Source organism: Pleurodeles waltl, chromosome 1_1 (assembly GCF_031143425.1).
Source record: "Pleurodeles waltl isolate 20211129_DDA chromosome 1_1, aPleWal1.hap1.20221129, whole genome shotgun sequence".
NCBI classification, from domain to species: domain Eukaryota; kingdom Metazoa; phylum Chordata; class Amphibia; order Caudata; family Salamandridae; genus Pleurodeles; species Pleurodeles waltl.
Window position 1 is genome coordinate 706264517 of NC_090436.1, and position 19263 is coordinate 706283779.

General features: G+C 41.9%; 1 protein-coding gene across 1 annotated transcript in view; it reads right to left on the minus strand.

Moving 5' to 3' along the window:
• Positions 1 to 3291: 3291 nt before the first annotated feature.
• C1_1H5orf63 (chromosome 1_1 C5orf63 homolog) overlaps positions 3292 to 19263 on the minus strand; it is a 48596-nt gene continuing 32624 nt past the window's right edge. The window contains exon 5 of the mRNA XM_069227273.1: positions 3292 to 5935. Coding sequence (XP_069083374.1) covers positions 5747 to 5935 — 189 coding nt within the window. The 3' untranslated portion in view covers positions 3292 to 5746. The remainder of the gene's footprint in view (positions 5936 to 19263) is intronic.

Genomic DNA, 19263 nt, shown 5'->3' on the forward strand with positions numbered 1-19263 from the left:
TTTCTACAGTGTCATTCCCCAAACATTTTGCCTTCTCCTCCTAATTTTTCAGACCGTTTTTGGCTGACGTTATGACTCTGGTCACTTTATCACTGCTAATCAGTGCTAAAGTGCATGTGCTCTCCCTTGTAAACTTTACATGATTGGCTTATACCTGATTGGCACATTTAGGTTACCTATAAGTCCCTTGTACAGTGATACCCCAGGGCCTGTAAATTAAATGCTACTATGGGCCTGCAGCACTGCTTGCACCACACACAGAAGTAGCCTTTCAAACCTGTCTCAGGCCTGCTAGCGCAGGACCTGCGTGAGCAGTTTGCTGCCACAAGGACCTGGCATCTAAATTTACTTGCCAGGCCCAAAACTGCTCTTTTACTACATGTAAGTCACCCCTAAAGTAGGCCCTAGCTGGCCCTTTGGGCAGGGTGCTATGTATACAGAAGGCAGGACATGTGCAATGTTGCGTGGCCTGTCCTGGTAGTGACAAACAGCCTATTTGGTTTCTTATTGCTGTGAGTGCTGCCTTCTAATAGGATTACATTGGAAATGCCCTGCCTTATGTCTAGGGGGTATCGTCTGATTTATGAGGGGTAGCGTAGGCATGTTTGGTATGGTTGTAATGGTAGTGGATATACTGCTTACTGGCGCAGGTGGATTTTTTATTATCATTACAGAAATGCCACTTCTAGAAAGTGAGCATTTCTCTGTGCTTCTGACTCTGGCGTTTTGCACCCTGATTGCAATCCACGTCTGGGCAGAGTGACAGTTGGGCTTTGTGCATACTTTTCAGACAGCCTGTACAGAGGGAGGGTGGAGGTGTCACAGAGTTGCATCTGCATTTTTAATGGTCTTCCTGGGCTGAGAGAAAGTGGCGGTGGGGCACACATGCATCTATAAAGACTGCACCCTGGCCTCACACAATAGGGTCGTTAACCCCCAACTAATGTTTGGAGCCTGTGCTGGAGGAGGGAGGGGGGACATTCCCAGAACCAGTTGTAGCTGGTTGGAACCTCCTCTCCCCCTTCTCTGTTAAACCCACTGCAAAACTGAGTATAAGTGCAAAGATTGTTTCCCATTAAAACACACTAGAAACATACTTGGAATTGGACACAGAATGTTGCTGGAGGGACTCACCGGGAACTGCCTTGGACTGCTGCTGTTGTGCTGACCTGTGACCTGGTAGGTCACTCGGAGGGACTGCCAGTGACTTCATTCCCCTTGTGCTGGCCTGTTGTGTCCCCCAGTGGCTGGGTGCTGTGGCTCCTGTCCCCTGCATCTACTTGCTTTTCGGCGCAAAGGAGAGCTGTGCCCTGATCACTGGGGGTCTGAGGAGCCTTTTTATAGATTTTTCTGTAGCGCCTGGGGAACACTTACTGTATATGATCTTCGCACTTTGGGAAGCGCGTTTTCAGCGTTGTTGGAGGGCCACGGGCGCCCTTAGAGCGACGAGCGCATCAAAAGTGCGCTCTCCAATGTGCCCCTGGGCACGAGAACGAGGAGCGCATAAGGTGGTGCCCCGGGAACATGGGAGGCCGTGAAGAGGTGCCCCCGGGGCAGAAGCAGGCATCCACTTCTGGTGCCTTTGGTAGTGCGCCTGGGCCGGCTCCCACGAGCAGAAGCTGCTGAGACGGGAGTTAGCAGCCACGCACATGGACGCGAGCAGTTGCTGATTGGACCTCCACCAGGCGTGGGGACCCCGAGAGGTCTCCTCGTTTGGTCAGAGGGTGCTGGCCCCCTCGGTCTGTTCTGTCCTTCCCCCTCCGGGGCTCCCATTGCAGAGAGGCGCTCCAATCCATCCAGTCCCACTACACCGGCAGAGAGGAGAGCCCCCACCCGGCTGGGACACAACTAAGGCAAGATGGCCCCCGGATGAGGATTGGGGTTGTCCGCCCTCCATACTGCCGGTGTACTAGGACCACCGGAATTCCTGTGTACCTCGCCTGCATCGGGACTCACCGGCCCACGTCTGGCGGAAGTCTGGGTATGAGGATGTTTTTGCATTGTGATATGACACCATGTGTTTTACCCTATTAAAGGCTTTCGTGGTGATGTAGCCATGACCTCATGAAGCTCCGGTTATGGGCAATAATAGTAATTTAGTGTTTCTTATACTCCCTACATTATCTGATGAGTTGCTAAAGTTCCTATAATGGGCATTTATGCTAATATGATGTCTACGGCTGGTCTTGCCTTTTTCATGTTCTTTTTATGGCCATTTTTTTATGACAAATGCCGTTCTATAGTAATGTTTTCCTGACACCTGCTTATGTTGCAGAATAATAAGTAACCTGTGTGGTATGCGTGACTACTACTGGTTTCTACAGAGTAACAGTATTATGTAACGTTATGACAACTGCTATGTGTAGCAGGGTATAACTGACATGTTATGTGTCATCTAATGATGCTGTGTAAAATACAGTTTATTTTTATATAACTTTGTATTTTGTTCCCTTTGTGGTGTATTTATTGCGTCACATGTGTTGTGTGTGTTGTGCAAATGCTTTACACATTGCCTCTGGGAAAGGCCAGACTGCTCGTGCCAAGCTACCAAGGGGGTGAGCAGGGGTTATCTTCGACGTGAAACTCCCTTGCGTTGACTAGAGTTGGTGGGTTCTGCCTCGCTGAGGAGCATACCCCAGCCAACCAGAAACCCCATTTCTAACAGTTGCCCTAAGACCCTAAGAAAGATAATGATAATACCTGTTTTGTTATACATTCTTAAAAATTTCACACTCCACACTCCTAATTCGTGGTTCAGTGAGGTGGCAGTGATGTAACGGTCCTTCCTCGGGAGCTGTCGTTCTCACATCACCCAAGCTGTCGACGGTCGGTTTATGATGGAGGTGATGGGGCAGTGGACGTCTGTCTCTATTACGGTGCATTCAACCTTTTGCTCATAAAAGTAAGGTTGATGGGTGGGTTGATCCAGCATACCAGTTGGAATTGTGAAGCCTTGGTCTCGACTGGGTGATGCATCATTTATACAGCTGGCCTCTCCCTCTTGCTCTTCTGGAGGTTAACAGAGTGATCTTTTTGGTGTGGAGAGGGGTGTTGTGCGTTACAGACTGGGATAAGCGCTTGACTGGGAAAAAAAACAACCTTTGGAAGGGGCATTGGATGGAACAGATGGGACGTTTGGAAGGTTTCCACCACTGGGACTTAATAGGGATTACTGTGCTGGGAGATGTGTGGCGTGGGTCCATGTACTCCTTTGCCAATCTCCAGAACCAGTTTGCTCTATACTGCACCCAGTTCCATAAATATTTACAGGTGCATCAACGCCGTTGGGTTTTATGAGGCTCGCCTACGGGAACTCCCAGACTTTAGCTATCCAAAGGCCAAGATTATTTATGGGGATACTGGTCCGAGGGGCTATCTTCCAGGTATATTACTCCCTCATAGGGAATGCCCTGAGACACTGGACTCGGTCTGACAGAGGTGGGAGGGATGGATTGGGGAACTGGAGGAAGTTGAATGCCAGGAGGCATGTTCCTAGGGTGCTAGCGATCTCTGCCAGTCTGCGTTTGGTCCAGCTACATTACCTCCACCAAACCTACATGACTCCACAGTGACTGGGTTACGCAGGTATCCTTTCAGACCCCAGGTGTGCCCACTGCCAGTCTCCGAAGGCAGACTTCTTCCATGTGTTTTGGAGATGTCCACAGATTGCCCGATACTGGACCCGGATTAGCACTGCCTTCTTGACGATTCTGGACAAATCAATCTAACTGACTCCGAAGATGGAACTGTTGGGAATAATGGATGATTTTGGGAAGGCCTGGGATGACAGGGCTCTGGTGGGGTTGGCAGTGGCGTGCTAGCATGGACTGGTGCGCCAAACAGGAGGAACCAATCTATATTGCCCGGGATGTCCAAAGAAATTCTTTAAAATTTGGGGTAAATTGTGGGATTAATATGGGTAGTCCTCTATGATGGATACTTTGCCTTTCAGTGTGGTTTGATCTGTGGTGGGCGGCTGGTGGAGGCAGGGGTTCTGAGACTGAGGAGCCTTGATTTTGTTTTTGATAAGTTGGTTTATTTATACTCCTTCTGTCAAAATCAAAAACATATGTTTATAAAAAAATAATCCAATAAGCTATACCGCTCTTTCACTTTTCAAAGAAATTGGGGACTTATTAATTCAAGAACTACACTGGTCAATGGACTCCCACTAAAGAAGTTCCCCGGACTTGATAACTGTTTATTGCATGAATCGTCACCCTCTTTCCCTGTACTGTATATGTTATATGTACTACATGCTGAAACTCATATTAAGTGCTCCTTTTTCTCTATTTCGCTCATTTACAGAGCTCATTGCTTTCTACCAGAAGTGTGCTATATGGGTACCCCAGCATGCCAACCTACACATACAACAGTGGCAAAGGTTAGGGATATGTTCAGACTGCTGTAATAATTTATCACAGTTTTTTGTTAGCATTTTATCAGTTGTCTTCTGTTTTCAAAATTATGTGGCTTGTCTTGTTTGGGGATAAAGAAGTAAGGCCACTCCACAGGTTCTTGTGTTCATTTCTATTTGCCCACCTTTGACTCACTATCGGCAGGGCCACTGGAATAATGCAATTGTATGGCTTCTGCAATTTTCGCATAATTACAGATTTGTCACATTTGCCATATAATCCATTATTTCCTGTATAATGTGTAGATTGTAGCAAAAAAAAAAAAAAAAAAAACGTTTGTTTCTAGCTCAAACAGTTACATTACTAAAAATGCAGCAACACGTGTTATTGCGTGGTGAAAGGTCTTTTTGCATAGCTGGACTGGTCACCTTTTTGTTGCTTATTGCTATATTTGGGTATTAAAATTGTACCTATAAGGTGCAACCAGTGCCAAGACAGTGTTACTGTGTTAAAAAGTGAGGTAATACTGGTACAAAATGCGCAGCATTATGCCCCATAATTTTCCTTTTCTTGCCAGATAATTTACTAAACCCTGCCGCATAATTTTGTCCTCTTCTGCCGCATAATTACAGTGGCCCTGACTATAGGTGAACCTACCTCATTGGCGACAGTCCATTAAGATCATATAAATACAATCAATTATTTACACAGAAGCTCTGAAGGAGCAAATTTAAATTTAAATCAGTGACTCACGGAAACGCACCATGTCATGGAGATGGACACAGAAGGGATTACTGAGCCATTTCAAATTTCACAGACAGCAAGGTATGTATGGTCTTATACTAACAATGCTCGGTTTTCGAGAAAGTTGCCTAATCAACCATGGAAAAAAAGATTCACAGTGCTCTCACCATTTCATTACTCAAAGTAGCACAATTAACAAATATCAAATTTAACAAAGTAAAATATGGGCATTGGGATGTACACAACACAAGAGTACAGCAGGTGTTATCAGACATATTAGATTTTTCAAAGATACAGCTCAACATTCAAGTAAACGCATTGCTCAAAATTCACTAGTCTTTCATGAAGGCTCCAGATATACCAATCTGTGTGAAGTAAGGTTTGGACTTATACAAACAAAGCCAGTTCTTAGGACGGAACATATTTGTCACTAAGAAATTGAAACTGTGACTCTAAATAAGTACAAATTTGAATTTCTGTTACTCCATATGAAAATCACTCTGAATAAGGCCAAATAGGTACCACAACAACAGTATAATTGTCCAAGTACAATTTGTTCCAAACCTGAAGACACCTCTTTTGACCATAAAGTCAAAGTTAAACAAGGCAAGAGCAGGCAGAGTCCATGTGAGCTGTGCAATCCATCATTTCCCTTGGATGCTTCCATTGTGCTGCTGCTCCAATTTCAATAGCTGCTGTTCAAGTTTACGCAAATTGACTTTGTGCATCATCAGGAACTGTCCATTCAAATGGAAAACTGGTATGTCATACTTGTATCTGTCATACAAGTCTGCATTTTCAGGGAGTGTGATGTCCACCTCCTGCAAAATAAACTTTAAAAAAAAATGGGAAATGGATTAAAACACAGAAGACATGCAAAGTTTGTATGTATTTGGCATACATTGAACAACAGAGGGTCTAAGATTATTTCCAATGATCCATAAGGAGAAAGTGTGCCAAATGATTCTTTCTTCACACTGTTAAAATCCTCAATTCTCAAAGATAGCGAAATTGAACTAGTAATTTAGCAGCAAAGAATTACAATCGATCGGCAAGTCACCATCCAGGGCTACTCTTTCTTGCCCAGCACCAATTACTCAAATGCCTCAGACTCAATTTTTTCCAGAGGTAGCAGAAATAGCTGTTGAAAATCTTCTGAAGCAACTGCTGAAACCTACAGTGTTTACACTACGATCTTTACCTGGACTTGTCGCTGGTAAAATATCCTTTACTAATGCACTATGCATCACTAAGACGATCAATCACTGCCTGCGTATTGGACACATTCTTGACAATCCAACACAACCTGTCTTGACTCCACTAATTATAAAACCATACACTGACCTTGATTGCCCTTAAAACTATGTACTGCTGGCATATTATGGTTACCATAATACAAACTTCAAGACTTTGCGAGTGGGGCGAGTTGGATTCTAACTAGTCCATCTTTACGTCTTATCACAGTAATAAATGGCAACAGGGGTACTGCCTCACGATGTACTGGGAGTAACGGATGAAGGGGCTATTACCCTTTTTGTAAGTCCGTCTGTTGGCCGTGTTCAACACAAGTGATTTCATCAGCTGCTCACTGGGCTCAATTCAGAGGATGCCGTGACCCACCAGGCAATTAGGCACACAATGGGTCAAAACGGGCTCCTAAATATCTTCTGAAGCAGGGTGGAGTGTGGGGTCACCAAAATCTCTCTTCTGTCCAATATACCGTCATTATAACTGAATAAACATTGTTGGTGTTCTTTGCATGAATTAATTTTTTATAACAATTTTATAAGTGCTTTTCTCAATCTTCATGGCACATAATGTTTCAATTTCTCTTCAGTGTAAGTCTGTCATGTGCCATTTACATACTCACATTTGTTAATATTTGAGAGTGTATTCTACGTGAATAATGTCATCGCTGTAAGTGGTGATGACCTATGTAATCCAATTGATGATGATATCTTATCTATGTCATCTATGAGGTGTTGAGCAGTACATGACGGTTTATGGTTGTGGTACTCACCATAACTGGTGAATTTCAACTGTTTTCAGGTTTTGCATTGTAACCATAATGTTCTTTTAAATTAGGTTTTTAAAGTGAATTGCTATGCCCTTTATTAGAAAACATTATTTGTCATCTGAGTACTTTTTACAATGTCTTTATTGACATTTCGTTGGAAGAAAATACATACATCGTCTATTTATGCAGAATAATATGAAAGTAAAAATATTCTTCTTTGTCCTTAGAAAAACGCACCCAATTACAATTTGCGAAAATATGATGTTTGTTAAAAATGCACAGAGAGAATAAAATAACATAACAAAGAAAATATAAATAATTGGCCAGTTTTACACACTGACAATTGTGAAACTGGTAAACAAGGAAATCACTAGGTTACTGCTTAAAAATAATCATGGCGTATGTTCCTTAAGGAACTCACCAACACATTTCTGTATTTTACGTACATTGACTGTTTTTCTTTTTATGCTATTTTATTTTCTTTGTATATTTTAGAGAAACATCGAAATTAAGGTACGTATATTCAAATGATTTTAATTAATCTTTAATAAACATGGATTTGAAAAAATACCATTCTTAAATCTACATCTACGTATCAGCCTGCAATGTAGTGAACTTTATGATTCTGACACTATTAGAAACCAGCTGTGAGTATTCGCACCACCTTCATCTGAATGCACAGCAACATTTTGCATCTTTCCATTTGACTTTGACCACGAGTGAGTTAAGGTTCTAGTGGAGTTGATAACCTTCACAGTAGCATTTAGTCTTCCATATCCCTCTCCTATAACATCCCTTAACATATGCTGCACAGAGGCTACTATCCCTCCTCAGAACAGGATATAATAGAGCATCAATCGTCTTGCTCCATATTTCCTCTTCCCTTTGTGCTAGGCCCCCCCATGCAATCTCCTGTGGCTGCTAATGTATGGAAAAGGTCCATGCACAAATCCCAAAGTGGCTACATGGTCTGTGAAGAAGTGTGCTGTGCCACTCGACAGAATCATTAACAGTGCGTACGAGGTGCAGTTTACATTATTTTCTTCGTATCTCTTTCACCAGTCCAATCGGTGGTGCTTTGTGGACCACTGTTGTGAATAAGAGTAACGTATCTAACCATTTTCGTATTTTCTGACTTCTGCATCTCAGACAGGTCTCAGGATGTTGTTCTGGTGACTGTGAATCAAGGTCATGATATTATGGGTGATGGTGTTGTGTAGACACAAATGTCTCCTTCCTAGCAAGTAATGGGCACCTTACAACAAATGAAAACCTAATAGGTCCACCACTGGGACCGCATGTGTTTGACATTCATTTTATTTATCTCAGGGCACCTGCTGTACACTCATTATTGTACCTGGAATGAATAACAGTTTCACCCTATCGACTGCAATTTTAGAACAAAAGTGACAACGTTAAGGATCCTGGCCAGCACGGGACCGCACTGATCCTGCATGTTTCCTTCCCTTAGGCTCTCAAAGCCCTGAATGAAAATCACATTACAGATTGTGTTTCACTAGCCTAAGAGAGAGGAAATAACACTAACTAGGCAAACTTGTCACCCCATGCACAGGCTTCAGTCCAGGGAGTACGTATTTGCTGTAATCTCAGGGCTTGTGCACCGCAACCTGTGAGTTCTGAAATGCCCCGATAAATAGATGTATGCACCGACCTAAGATTCAGAGGTACTTTCTTTGCAGGGATACAGGAAAAAAGTGCACAGAGATGAAGTAGTACCAATGAGGTAGCACAGCTAATGGTGTAAGAAACCCTTGGAGCGATCTGTTGCAAGCCTTCAGCAGTGTTGACAACTGTTCTAAGTTTGGGGAACCAAAATAGATGCTTTATATCTTTATGACTAATTTATGCACAGCTAACTGCTCGTGGACGCCATTTCGAAAATGTTATCTCTATGTCTACTCCACGATGATCACATTAAATATAAGAGAAGACTTACTTTAATGTTTGCATTGTTATCCCGGGATGACCAGTCACACAATTCATGTGCAGATGGTTGGGGTTTAAAACACCTCTACCTCTACAGCCCCATTAAAACAAAATTTTGGAAGTACTCTGTTAGGTTCGGAAGACAGGCTACTAACCAAAAAACTATTTGATACCCTAGAACAGAGGTCTTCAAACTTTTAATGCTCCCCCCCCTTAGTTACTGTTTTAAAAATGCAATCAAATACATGATGCCAAACATACTATTCTGGTCAGGCAGGCCTTGCTAACAGTAAACGTATCCACAGTGCTATTATTAGAAGTTGGGATGAGGTTTTCAAAAGTTTTTGGAGTCCCTTCCCTTTCGAAACATACGCTCAACTTGAAAATAAATTACAAAATATGTTAGTGATGGTCCATTACAGAGAGGTTTACTGCTGCTCATTTTTTTCAGCTTAAAACAATGCCCTCTTATCAGCATAATGCTTCTTTTAGCCAGAGCCTGCCCCCTAACCTCCCCGATCACATGAGGTCCCCCTAGGATGCACGCCCACAGTTTGAAGACCCCTGCCCTAGAAAGAGCCCCAATCGTTACCGAGTACAGCCAAGTGGGCAGGATGAGCTCTATAATGAACCAGTCTTCACATTCTGAAATAGCACCAGCCTCTTCAATCCACACAAAATTGCCTCCCTTACTGAGCATAATGAGAGAAACCACCTTAGAAAATCCGTGAATGAACCTTCTATAATAGTTCAAAAAGCCTACAAAATGATGAACGTCACAAAAACATTTAGGAACTGGCTGCACTCACCCTTTTTTGTCTATATTTCAATTCGATCTGAGGCATTATAAAACTCTAAAGTTCTAAAGTTTCAGTGTGAAATTAACACTTCAAGTTTTACATATAACTAGTACTCTAGCTGTTGTGTTGACATCTGAATGTATATGTTGCTTAAGAGAGTTAGAAAATATCAGAAAGATACCGACAACAATTGAGATATTGCAAGGAATATATACATAGATCAAATGACTTTACTTAAACCTCAAAAAACCCAAACTTAGTTAGGACTACTGTCTTACTTATTTAATTGCATAATCTGACACAATAAGCACTCTACAGATCAAGTGTGGTGACACATTTTGGCAGTGCTAATTTGCTTCAACAACATAAGAATTAAAGTCAGAGGAATTTTTCAAAGTGATTTTTTATCAGTCATTTATTTAATGCATGCTGTTTGCTCGCTGTTCTTTAATAGAGCAGTAGAAAGCTGCTGTTAGAGAGTATGAGAAATGTGTTCACCAGATTCTTTTTGGATGTATTTAGGTAAGATTTTCCTTCTTGAATTATTAGAACATGGGTTTAGTGACACGTGATTGTTGCTTCTGGCTTACCTTATTGTATTCACACTCTCTTTGAGATGGCAGACAGAGTTGTTTTTAATAAAAACATCAATAAAATCTTGATAACGATGAACTAGATTACGAAAATGTGCAGGCAGACAACGATTAAAAGAACAGGCACCTTGATCAGTGTCAGGATTATGGTTTCTTAGTCAGGATTTACCCAAACATAACCTGAAATAGAAGTGCAGTGACTGCATCATAATGCATTTTTCTGTATTCCTGACATGTAATCTCTAGCTCTTCAGTACGTTTAGGCATTGGTCCCGACGTTAAATCATGCAGCATATAGCTCTCACGTTCTCCCAAAATTGCCCCAATATGGCAAATACAAGGTCAAAAAGCTTCCAGTTGCTTCTGACTGGCTAATGGCTCTGGCACCACCAGCACATTAGGAAACCTGCAATGATCAACATGGAAGATCACTTTAGTATTTAGATGGGCTTTGGCAATTCATAACATGTAAGCAAAACGGTGTGGAGTTGTGTTCGCATTAACCCCTTTTCTGACAAACGCCTGTCACTTTCAAGCATCAGTCTTTCCTTTCCAGCTATTTTCATAGAATATTTGCACATTTGCATGCTATGCACCTTTCTTAAGTCTCTGCTGCAAAAAACACATAGATTGTGACTTTGCCTTTAAGCTTTTTCTTTCTCACAAAGGGCTTACTCAGATTAATTTCCTTAATTTCAGATCAGCTTTCTTTAGACCAACTGTATTAGAAAATTACTCATATTTTGCAAGTATACGATTCAGTGCTGCGCCCTTACTCAATATGCCTTTTGTCGCAGTTCTGAGTATATTATTAACACAATATGATTTTTACATGATATTTCTAGAAAACATCTGTTCAATTCAACTGCAAGGTTAATGTATTTGAATGGATTCATGTATAGTGCAAAGTTATTCATGGAATACTCAGATTGAGTTTCTGCATATGAAAAGATATTGTCATTTCCAGTAACTGTGTACAATAAATCACCAAGCCTGCTGAAGATGATTTTGAGTAATGCAAAGCTCTTGCAATAGCTAGCACCTACTTTTTTCCTAAAGGAGCCTTTTTGTTCACATCGAAAGTAGCAACAACTTTTCAGCTAAATATGAATTTATATAGCCCAGCACCATTTTCACTGATGTAAACTCACTCAGATGCTGCTGAAAAAATGATCCGGTGTAATATGTACTGACTCAGAGGATGAAGCAACCATCAGCATTTATATTCACCTATTTGTACTTTCATATGTTTCAGCCACAATAATAATTCTCTTTTAACACGCCACACTCTTTCATATAATGTAATTTCTGCCACAAATGCCTACTCCTGCTCATATTGCTCCTCAGAAACAAGAAACACTTATAATTCCTATATGTATTGACAAATCCTTATCTCCTTCCATTGTGGTTCAGAATTCATGGACATATTTATGATAAAAAAAGACACTGATTTCACTGCCATCTAATTCAAGAATTCTAAAACATGCCGATGAGCACTGACCTCCCGGGATGCATGCAGTTATAAGACCAAGGACAACCCAGGCTCATCCGACCACTTTGTTGACTCTAGATAACCTCGGGCAGGCCACACATCCCTGTCATGGCGGCAATACATTCTGTTGTCTGCCCTATCAACTTTCAATAGTACCTTCTGTGCCTACCATTGGGACCATGGGTAACAGGGAAACCAGGTTTGATTCTGGAATGGGAGCCTGAGAAATGGCCAACACATCCAAGGGATGCAGCAGATGCACAAATTACCCACGCCCGACTCAGAGAGTGACTGCTGAAAATAACAGATTAACAATAAAGGACTCTTTTGAGGCCCTGTAATTGGAATGAGTACACTTTGAATCCTTTTACAATGATCTATTGGAGGACAAGCGTGGAGCCAGCAGCAGTGGTAATCCCAACTCCATTAGCATATATTAAGCTTGCTGCAGGTAAAAATCTTGTAATAGTATCTTGGAATCAGGCTGGTAGGCTGCAGCGAGGTGAGCTACTGTCTGTCCCAGCCCCTGCCTGTCTGTGCCCACTTGATGCTCTTGACTGAGTGTCTTGAGGGTCTAAAACATTTACACTGAAACAATTATGGAGTTTTCAAAGCAGGCCAGTTGTCTCAATACTACAGCTAGGAATAACTAAATAGGACTTTAGTTCTACTTTGCTCGTTTTCGGAACTGGGGCTATGATTAAGAGGGAGGCTCGGGATATTCGTATTGCAGCTCTAGAGGTGAAATTCCTAATGTTTCTTTGATAAGGGACGAATGTCAAGCGGTCCAAAGACCATCAGATACGGACTCACAGGGCAAGGCAATTATCAGAATTTGGGTTTACCTCTATCTCCTTTCATGTGTTTCAGCCACTGTAATAATTCTCTTTCAATACGCCACACTTTTTCATAAAATATTCTTTCTCCCTAAATGTCTACTGCTGCCCATATGGTTCCTATGTCTCTGAAAAACAGGAGACCTTTATTCCTAGTTGTATTGACGATAACCAATCTCTTTCCATTACAGTTTAGAATTCTATCAGTCGTGAAAATATTTATGATCAGAAAGACACTGATCTTACTGTAATGCTAGTTCAAGAAGAGTGCAAGGTCCTTAAATCAATACACTTTTGTTTGTGAGTCAGAAAGTCCTTGGAGATGTTGCTGGTGTAAGGAGAGTGGGATGGGGATGCCATTAGCCTGGCTGTGCTCAACAGGTGCTCATGATCAACTTTCACACTCTGCAATGATACATTTTGGTATTTAAAGTTTGGCAGAGAGTTTGTGTTTAAGATTTCTTTGAAGTACCAGCTCTTTCTAAGAAACAGGTCTCCCCCCATAGTTCTTATTGTTCAGCTAAATGTTCTAGCCCAGCTGCCACAAGGCAATGTAACAAAATTACTGCTTTCACGTGTCTATGGATGTACAATGCTGTTTTCAGCAACTTTGATCCTAGCATAAGGTGGTACCAATTGCTGCCCCTTTCAGTTTATTAGTTAATGCTTGGAGTTGCCTGACAAAAGGCTTGAACAATCATTGTAAAGGGCTAGTGAAAATCTTTACACTGTCTTGGCTAGATGCATGGAGTACTAAATACATTCCAGGACTTCCAGTTAACAAACTGGGCCCAGGATTTCTAACTAAGTTGAAAAGCCAGTTTTTCTTGGATATCTTTTTAACTTTAACAGGGATTCATGGCAAAACATCTTGTGCTGGCACCAGAGGTCAGAGTGCTCCACACTAACTTTGTGTTCATTTACAGGTGTAACCCTCCAGGCATTAAACCCACCAATAACATTTCTCATAAATTAACATACTTAACTGAACACAAACAGATATAAACAGGACTATGTCTACCATTTTCTTGTTCAATTTTTCAGCTTGCTTTCCTCTTCATAGATAAAAGAAAAACATCGCTACCAAGCTGGTGTGCACAGGCACCTGTGTGGGATACAAGACTAGTATTCACACTAACTCTCTATGGGAGCTTCATGTTCACAGGTCGCCTTTTCTTACCTGGTGAAAACAAAATAAGTCTCACCTAATTGATATGATAATTACACTTCATTCAGCTCACTAGGTGAGATTCCTGGGCAAGCAACAGAATACTGTGTCCGGGTCTCTAAATAGTAGTTCACTCTGGGTAATCAGTAAGGAGGTGAGGTGCTCCATTACTGTAAAACAAAATGTACTTTGTAAGCCCAGTCACGATAGTCCCTCTACTTCACTGCAAACACCCACAAGGAGAATATACAGAATAATACTGGCTGGAGAAAGGTTCATAAAACCACAATGCTATACATCTACGTTATCGAAGAAAAATCCAATTGGGATCAAAAGGGGTATGATATCAGTAGATGTCAATACACTGGTCTTTCTAAAGAACGCATATTAAGGAAATATTGCAGATTACATGGTCCGGTCAGCAGATGTATTGGGTTCGGTTTCCATGGTTGTTGTCACACTGGGAGCAATAATCTAGGCTCAAAATAAGTGAAAGATTTGGGATTAGCACAGAAATAACCTGAGTTCATTATGCTTTCCCCCGGATCCAGTAGGCGTAAGGTATATACAGGGCCTCTGGATGGCTACCTCCTTCAATGCAGCAAGAGTTGACAGCACTACAGCATTTATATGGTCGGGTCTGGCTTGTCACCTATAGTCCTACTAATAAATGATAGCATGTACTTATTTATTCAACATGTTACCCCAGTATATATTCTACAGTGCTGCCTCCGCAGTTCCATGAAATATACAGTTCACAAAGCTAGCGTTTTGTATGTATGTAGGACACGTGCACCCTTTGGTCCACCTCTGCACCCAATGCTCTCTGCTAGGCCTCTGAAATCACCTTTTTTACTGTGGACTCCCATTGCACCTTGCGCTTCACTAATGCATTTTGTGCTGCTTCCTTCTCCCTGTGGTGCTCTTTGCCTTGTACCCTGACTGCCTCCCACTACTGAGAAAAGGTAGTCACCTTAATATAGAACACAGGTACAGAATGGGCATGAGCTCTGCAACTGCCCCCCAAACTAAGGCTAGTTACTGAATAGGGGGTAGCAGTATATGTTTTGTCACATACACAGAATAGATACATGTGCAGCAGCAATGTAAGATTGCTGGTGTGTGAGAAACATTGGCTACAGCTAATCATGTGCTGTTAAACTGTTCTGTTTATTTCTCATGCTTGAAACATCTTTTCAACAAATGCTAAAATGACTGGGAATGCTAGTGCTTGTTTAGCCTATAGTTTGTTTTTATATTTGGAGAATCACAAAATGATGCAATGCTGTCACATACTTTATCCCATGAAAAACGTGTGGCAAAACAGTGCAGTGAGTGGATTCCACCCCAATTCTCTTAGACACAAACTGGTTAAGTAGACTATGGTAAGGGAGAAGTGACCTTATGAGCAAGACCTCCCTATGTCTGAGTTTTGGCAGAAGACTGGGAGTGCATGTAAGTAATTGCCCCCTGACACAAGGCAACATCCTTTCCACACAGACAACTATATCTTATGTGGCAATATCAAATTATCAATGCTTTTCATCACTTGGGACAGAGACATAGTAAGCACCAGGGACCATTTAAAATTGTGATGTCCATATCTTCCACCATTACCCATCAGTGTGAACCAAAAACTCCTGGACTTTAAAGATGTTCTGTCACAGCACTGGAAAGTGACACAGTGGCTCCCTTCTTTTTTCCACACCTCGCTAGGGGATCAAGAGACTATAGGAAACACATCATTATCTAGTGGCCCCATGTCAAGTGGAATACCTTCAGTCGATGCTGGCCTCTAGCCAAAGCACTTTGCATGTTGGGATATTTGAGCCTTTACTTACAATGCTAAAAGTGAAAGTCCCAGAATGCAACAAGGTCTTGGCAAGAAGTCCAAGACTGGCTAAAGACCTCACACACAACATAAGGCCTTTTTACATTATCATAGAATTGCGTTGAATAATTATTCATGTAGTGAGATAGTGTTTCGGTGTTAAGGTAATATGATGTTTATTTTGTATGTGCACTGATTTGCTAATAAAATGCTACATTTGCACACACCACAGTGAGTCACAGATACTGTAATTTCATATCCAAAAACAAAGTATAAAAACTCTTGATTTTGAGGGTGAGCCAGAGGATTCTGCTGTTCTACTGGGGATGCTGTCCATTACTTTCTTGATTTTGCTGCCCACTTGGGACTCAGAATAATTTCTGGTTATTGCAATCTCTGTATAATTTTCATTGACAGCCTTCATGGCATTGACTCTGTGCCGTTCAATTTTTGAATTTGATCTAGAACTCAGTTGAGTTTTACTTAAAATTGTATTTTCTGCTATTTGATGCGTTGGGAGGTACCTTAACAAGGGGACACAATGCCTTCATGAAATCGAGGTCCAACACTATCTCCGATCCAGTAAAATGTGGGAACTCTGACTGAGGTACATTTTGGGGTGTCCAACTTTCTGCCTACGCTTGCTCCCACACTGTAATGGCACTAGCCACCATCCTTCCTGTCTTCGGTAGGCATGCACATATTCTGGGGGACAGCCAATACTTGAAGTGCTCTACAGCTCCACTATTGGACAGGCACCTCCATGTAATGTGACTGTTCTCCACAATTCCATAGAGAGGGAGCAGAGTACATGGGGCAGTATTCTAAGGAAGTTCAGAGGTGTGTAGTAGTGGGTGGTAGGAAGTTGGATATTTGAAGTGTTTAGCAGAGATTGTGCAAGGCCTGTTGGACAAGGTGCCGGAGGGTCACATCTTTCTGAGGAAGACGATATTCTGTATGGGTCCCTCAACACTCCTATTCTCTATCCAATGCTGGTCCATAAAATAGTCTTAGGTTGGGAAAGGACACTCATGAATGAGTCTCACAAAACACAAAATTGTACATGGTTTGTTATCAAGCAGTGCTGTCTATCTGTGGGTCAAAAGTGACACAACACAGAAATTAAGCTTTGGTCTTGTTGTTTAGAATGCAACTTAGAATTTAAAAAAAGGTAGAGACAACTTCACCATTTAAACCTGCACTTCTACAATTCGATGTGTTATGTATTTTAAACTTTGGTAAAAGAAAATTACAATCTCTGAATACAATAAATTTGATATAAAATGGCAAAATTACAAGCTCTGGCTTTTCCCTGAATGCTGATCCAACTTAACAACGAGTTTAAGACTATCTCTTTAAGGAACACTACGACACAATGAATTAACAGTCCACAAACCAGCTACCTCCATCACTTGTTGACTTTATGGTTATCTTTGACCCTGTACAGTGCTACTCTGACTTTTCTGCTACAGAAATACTACATACATATAAATCCAATTGGTGATCATGACAACAAATAGGGCAATACATAGCGGTGGTTTACAAGGCTGCCTTCTAGAAGATAAGGAGCACCACGGGCCAAGCACAAGGAATGAAAGTGATAAAATGTAATTTAAATCCCAAGCATGAAGAAGTCTCCCAGGGGCATATAAGTGCTGACATACATTAAAATGTCTATATACAACTAATTAATGTCTGGTATTATCTGCATGGGCCCACCTGAATATCAGTCAGGGCAGGTGAAAATACAAGACAGCCCATGGTCCAAAGTACTGACTCCTGCTGTATTATATCTTGACTACATTTACGGTTCCTAAGATTGTCTTATGACAAATCCAAATGATGGTTAACTGCCTATGGAAGCAAATCTCAAGAGATTAATCCGGAACAGCAAAATAAGAATCCCTTTTGTGCCATATCTGAGTGAGAGCAGAGTTCATTCAGCTGCAAGCTACTATAGATTTGTGACACAACATTTTAGGAGCAGCTGAGGAGTCACACAGTGGGTTCCTTCAAAACGTCTGGATCACCCTGGGAATCAGAAACACTGGGGACTGCATTAAATGTATTTGTCTATCCCTCCGACCTAAAGTCACCTCCCAGATAAAATGAACTTTAGTGCATATAGGCAACAGACAAACTTTGTACTATCCTTTGTGGTCCACTTCCGGTTTGAACCAATTGGTGGATAAACGACAACACTGCTTTACGTGCAGCGTCATTTTTAAGGAATGCATGTCAACCTGCTTTGAATGTCAGCCTGGTGAGAACAGCTTCTAAACCAGTGGTCAACATACAGAATTACAGATGGGTAACTGTGAATGGGGGTTTTGAGTGGCGTTAAAAAGATAAGAGCAAAGTTCCAGCTGTCTACGATGCCACCCCAAATCAAAAGGTAAAAAAACATTCCTGTTATTTACAGATATCCATCTGTAATGCTGTGTAATATATGCCCCCAAAAACCACCTTCCCAGGTTGAGATCAGCAGCGCCAGGTAGAGAGCCATGGGGAGCAAAGCAGAACATGGCCTCGCCTGTCTCATCGCACTGTCTTGTGATGTGCATAATGCAACATTATAAATAACTAATGTTCTACTTGTCCAAACACATTCAGGCAATCTTTCTACTCCCTCACACAAATAGAAAAAAGTCTAGCACTCTGATACTTCCCTACATCTCCTCAGCACCACCATCCTTCCCGTACCCATATACTAAAAAACAAAAAACAAAACTGGTATCCAGAGATATATCCCCACCACCCTCTGCATTTCCCTCCCATCAAACAACCATATATTATATCTGCTGTGCTCTCACTCATACCTCACCATCCTCCCTTCATGGTAATTCTCGCTACACCAGTGGCTCCCAACCTGTGGCCCTGGCACCCCTCAGGGGGTCCGTGACTGCTTAGAAAATTCATTAAACAGATAATGTCCCCAGCTTTCAGTAATGACTCAGTGGGGGGTTCGCAGATTCCAGTAATGATTCAGTGGGGGCCGCTGGGTTTCAGTATTGATAAGGGTCCATAGAAGTCAAAAGGTTGGGAACCGCTGCTCTACACCATTAAGATAAAATTGGTATCTGGAGTTCTATCATATGAGCCATCACGCCCCAGCCCCCACCCCACTCTGGGGTGTGCGCTAGCTATGCTAACAGCAGCTCTCTGAGAGTGGGTCAGTACACCCTTGAATCTCCTCGTCAGCAACAGGCCTCTGGAGACCAGTGGTTAACATGGAAGATGGGGAGGTGGGGTGCCACCCACACCCCTCTGCCTCTATCAGGTCTGTGGGGAAGCAAGAGATGCAGATGAGGCAGAAGACCCTCATCTGCGAGTCTGCTGCTTCGGTTAGATCCCTGTTTTTTGTGGAGGGGGGACACAGATGAAGCAAGTGCTTCCCTTGATGATGTAACAGCAGTAGAAAAAAAAACAACTATAGCTTTAACACTCTTGTTCCATTACATGAGTAGATAGCTGGAT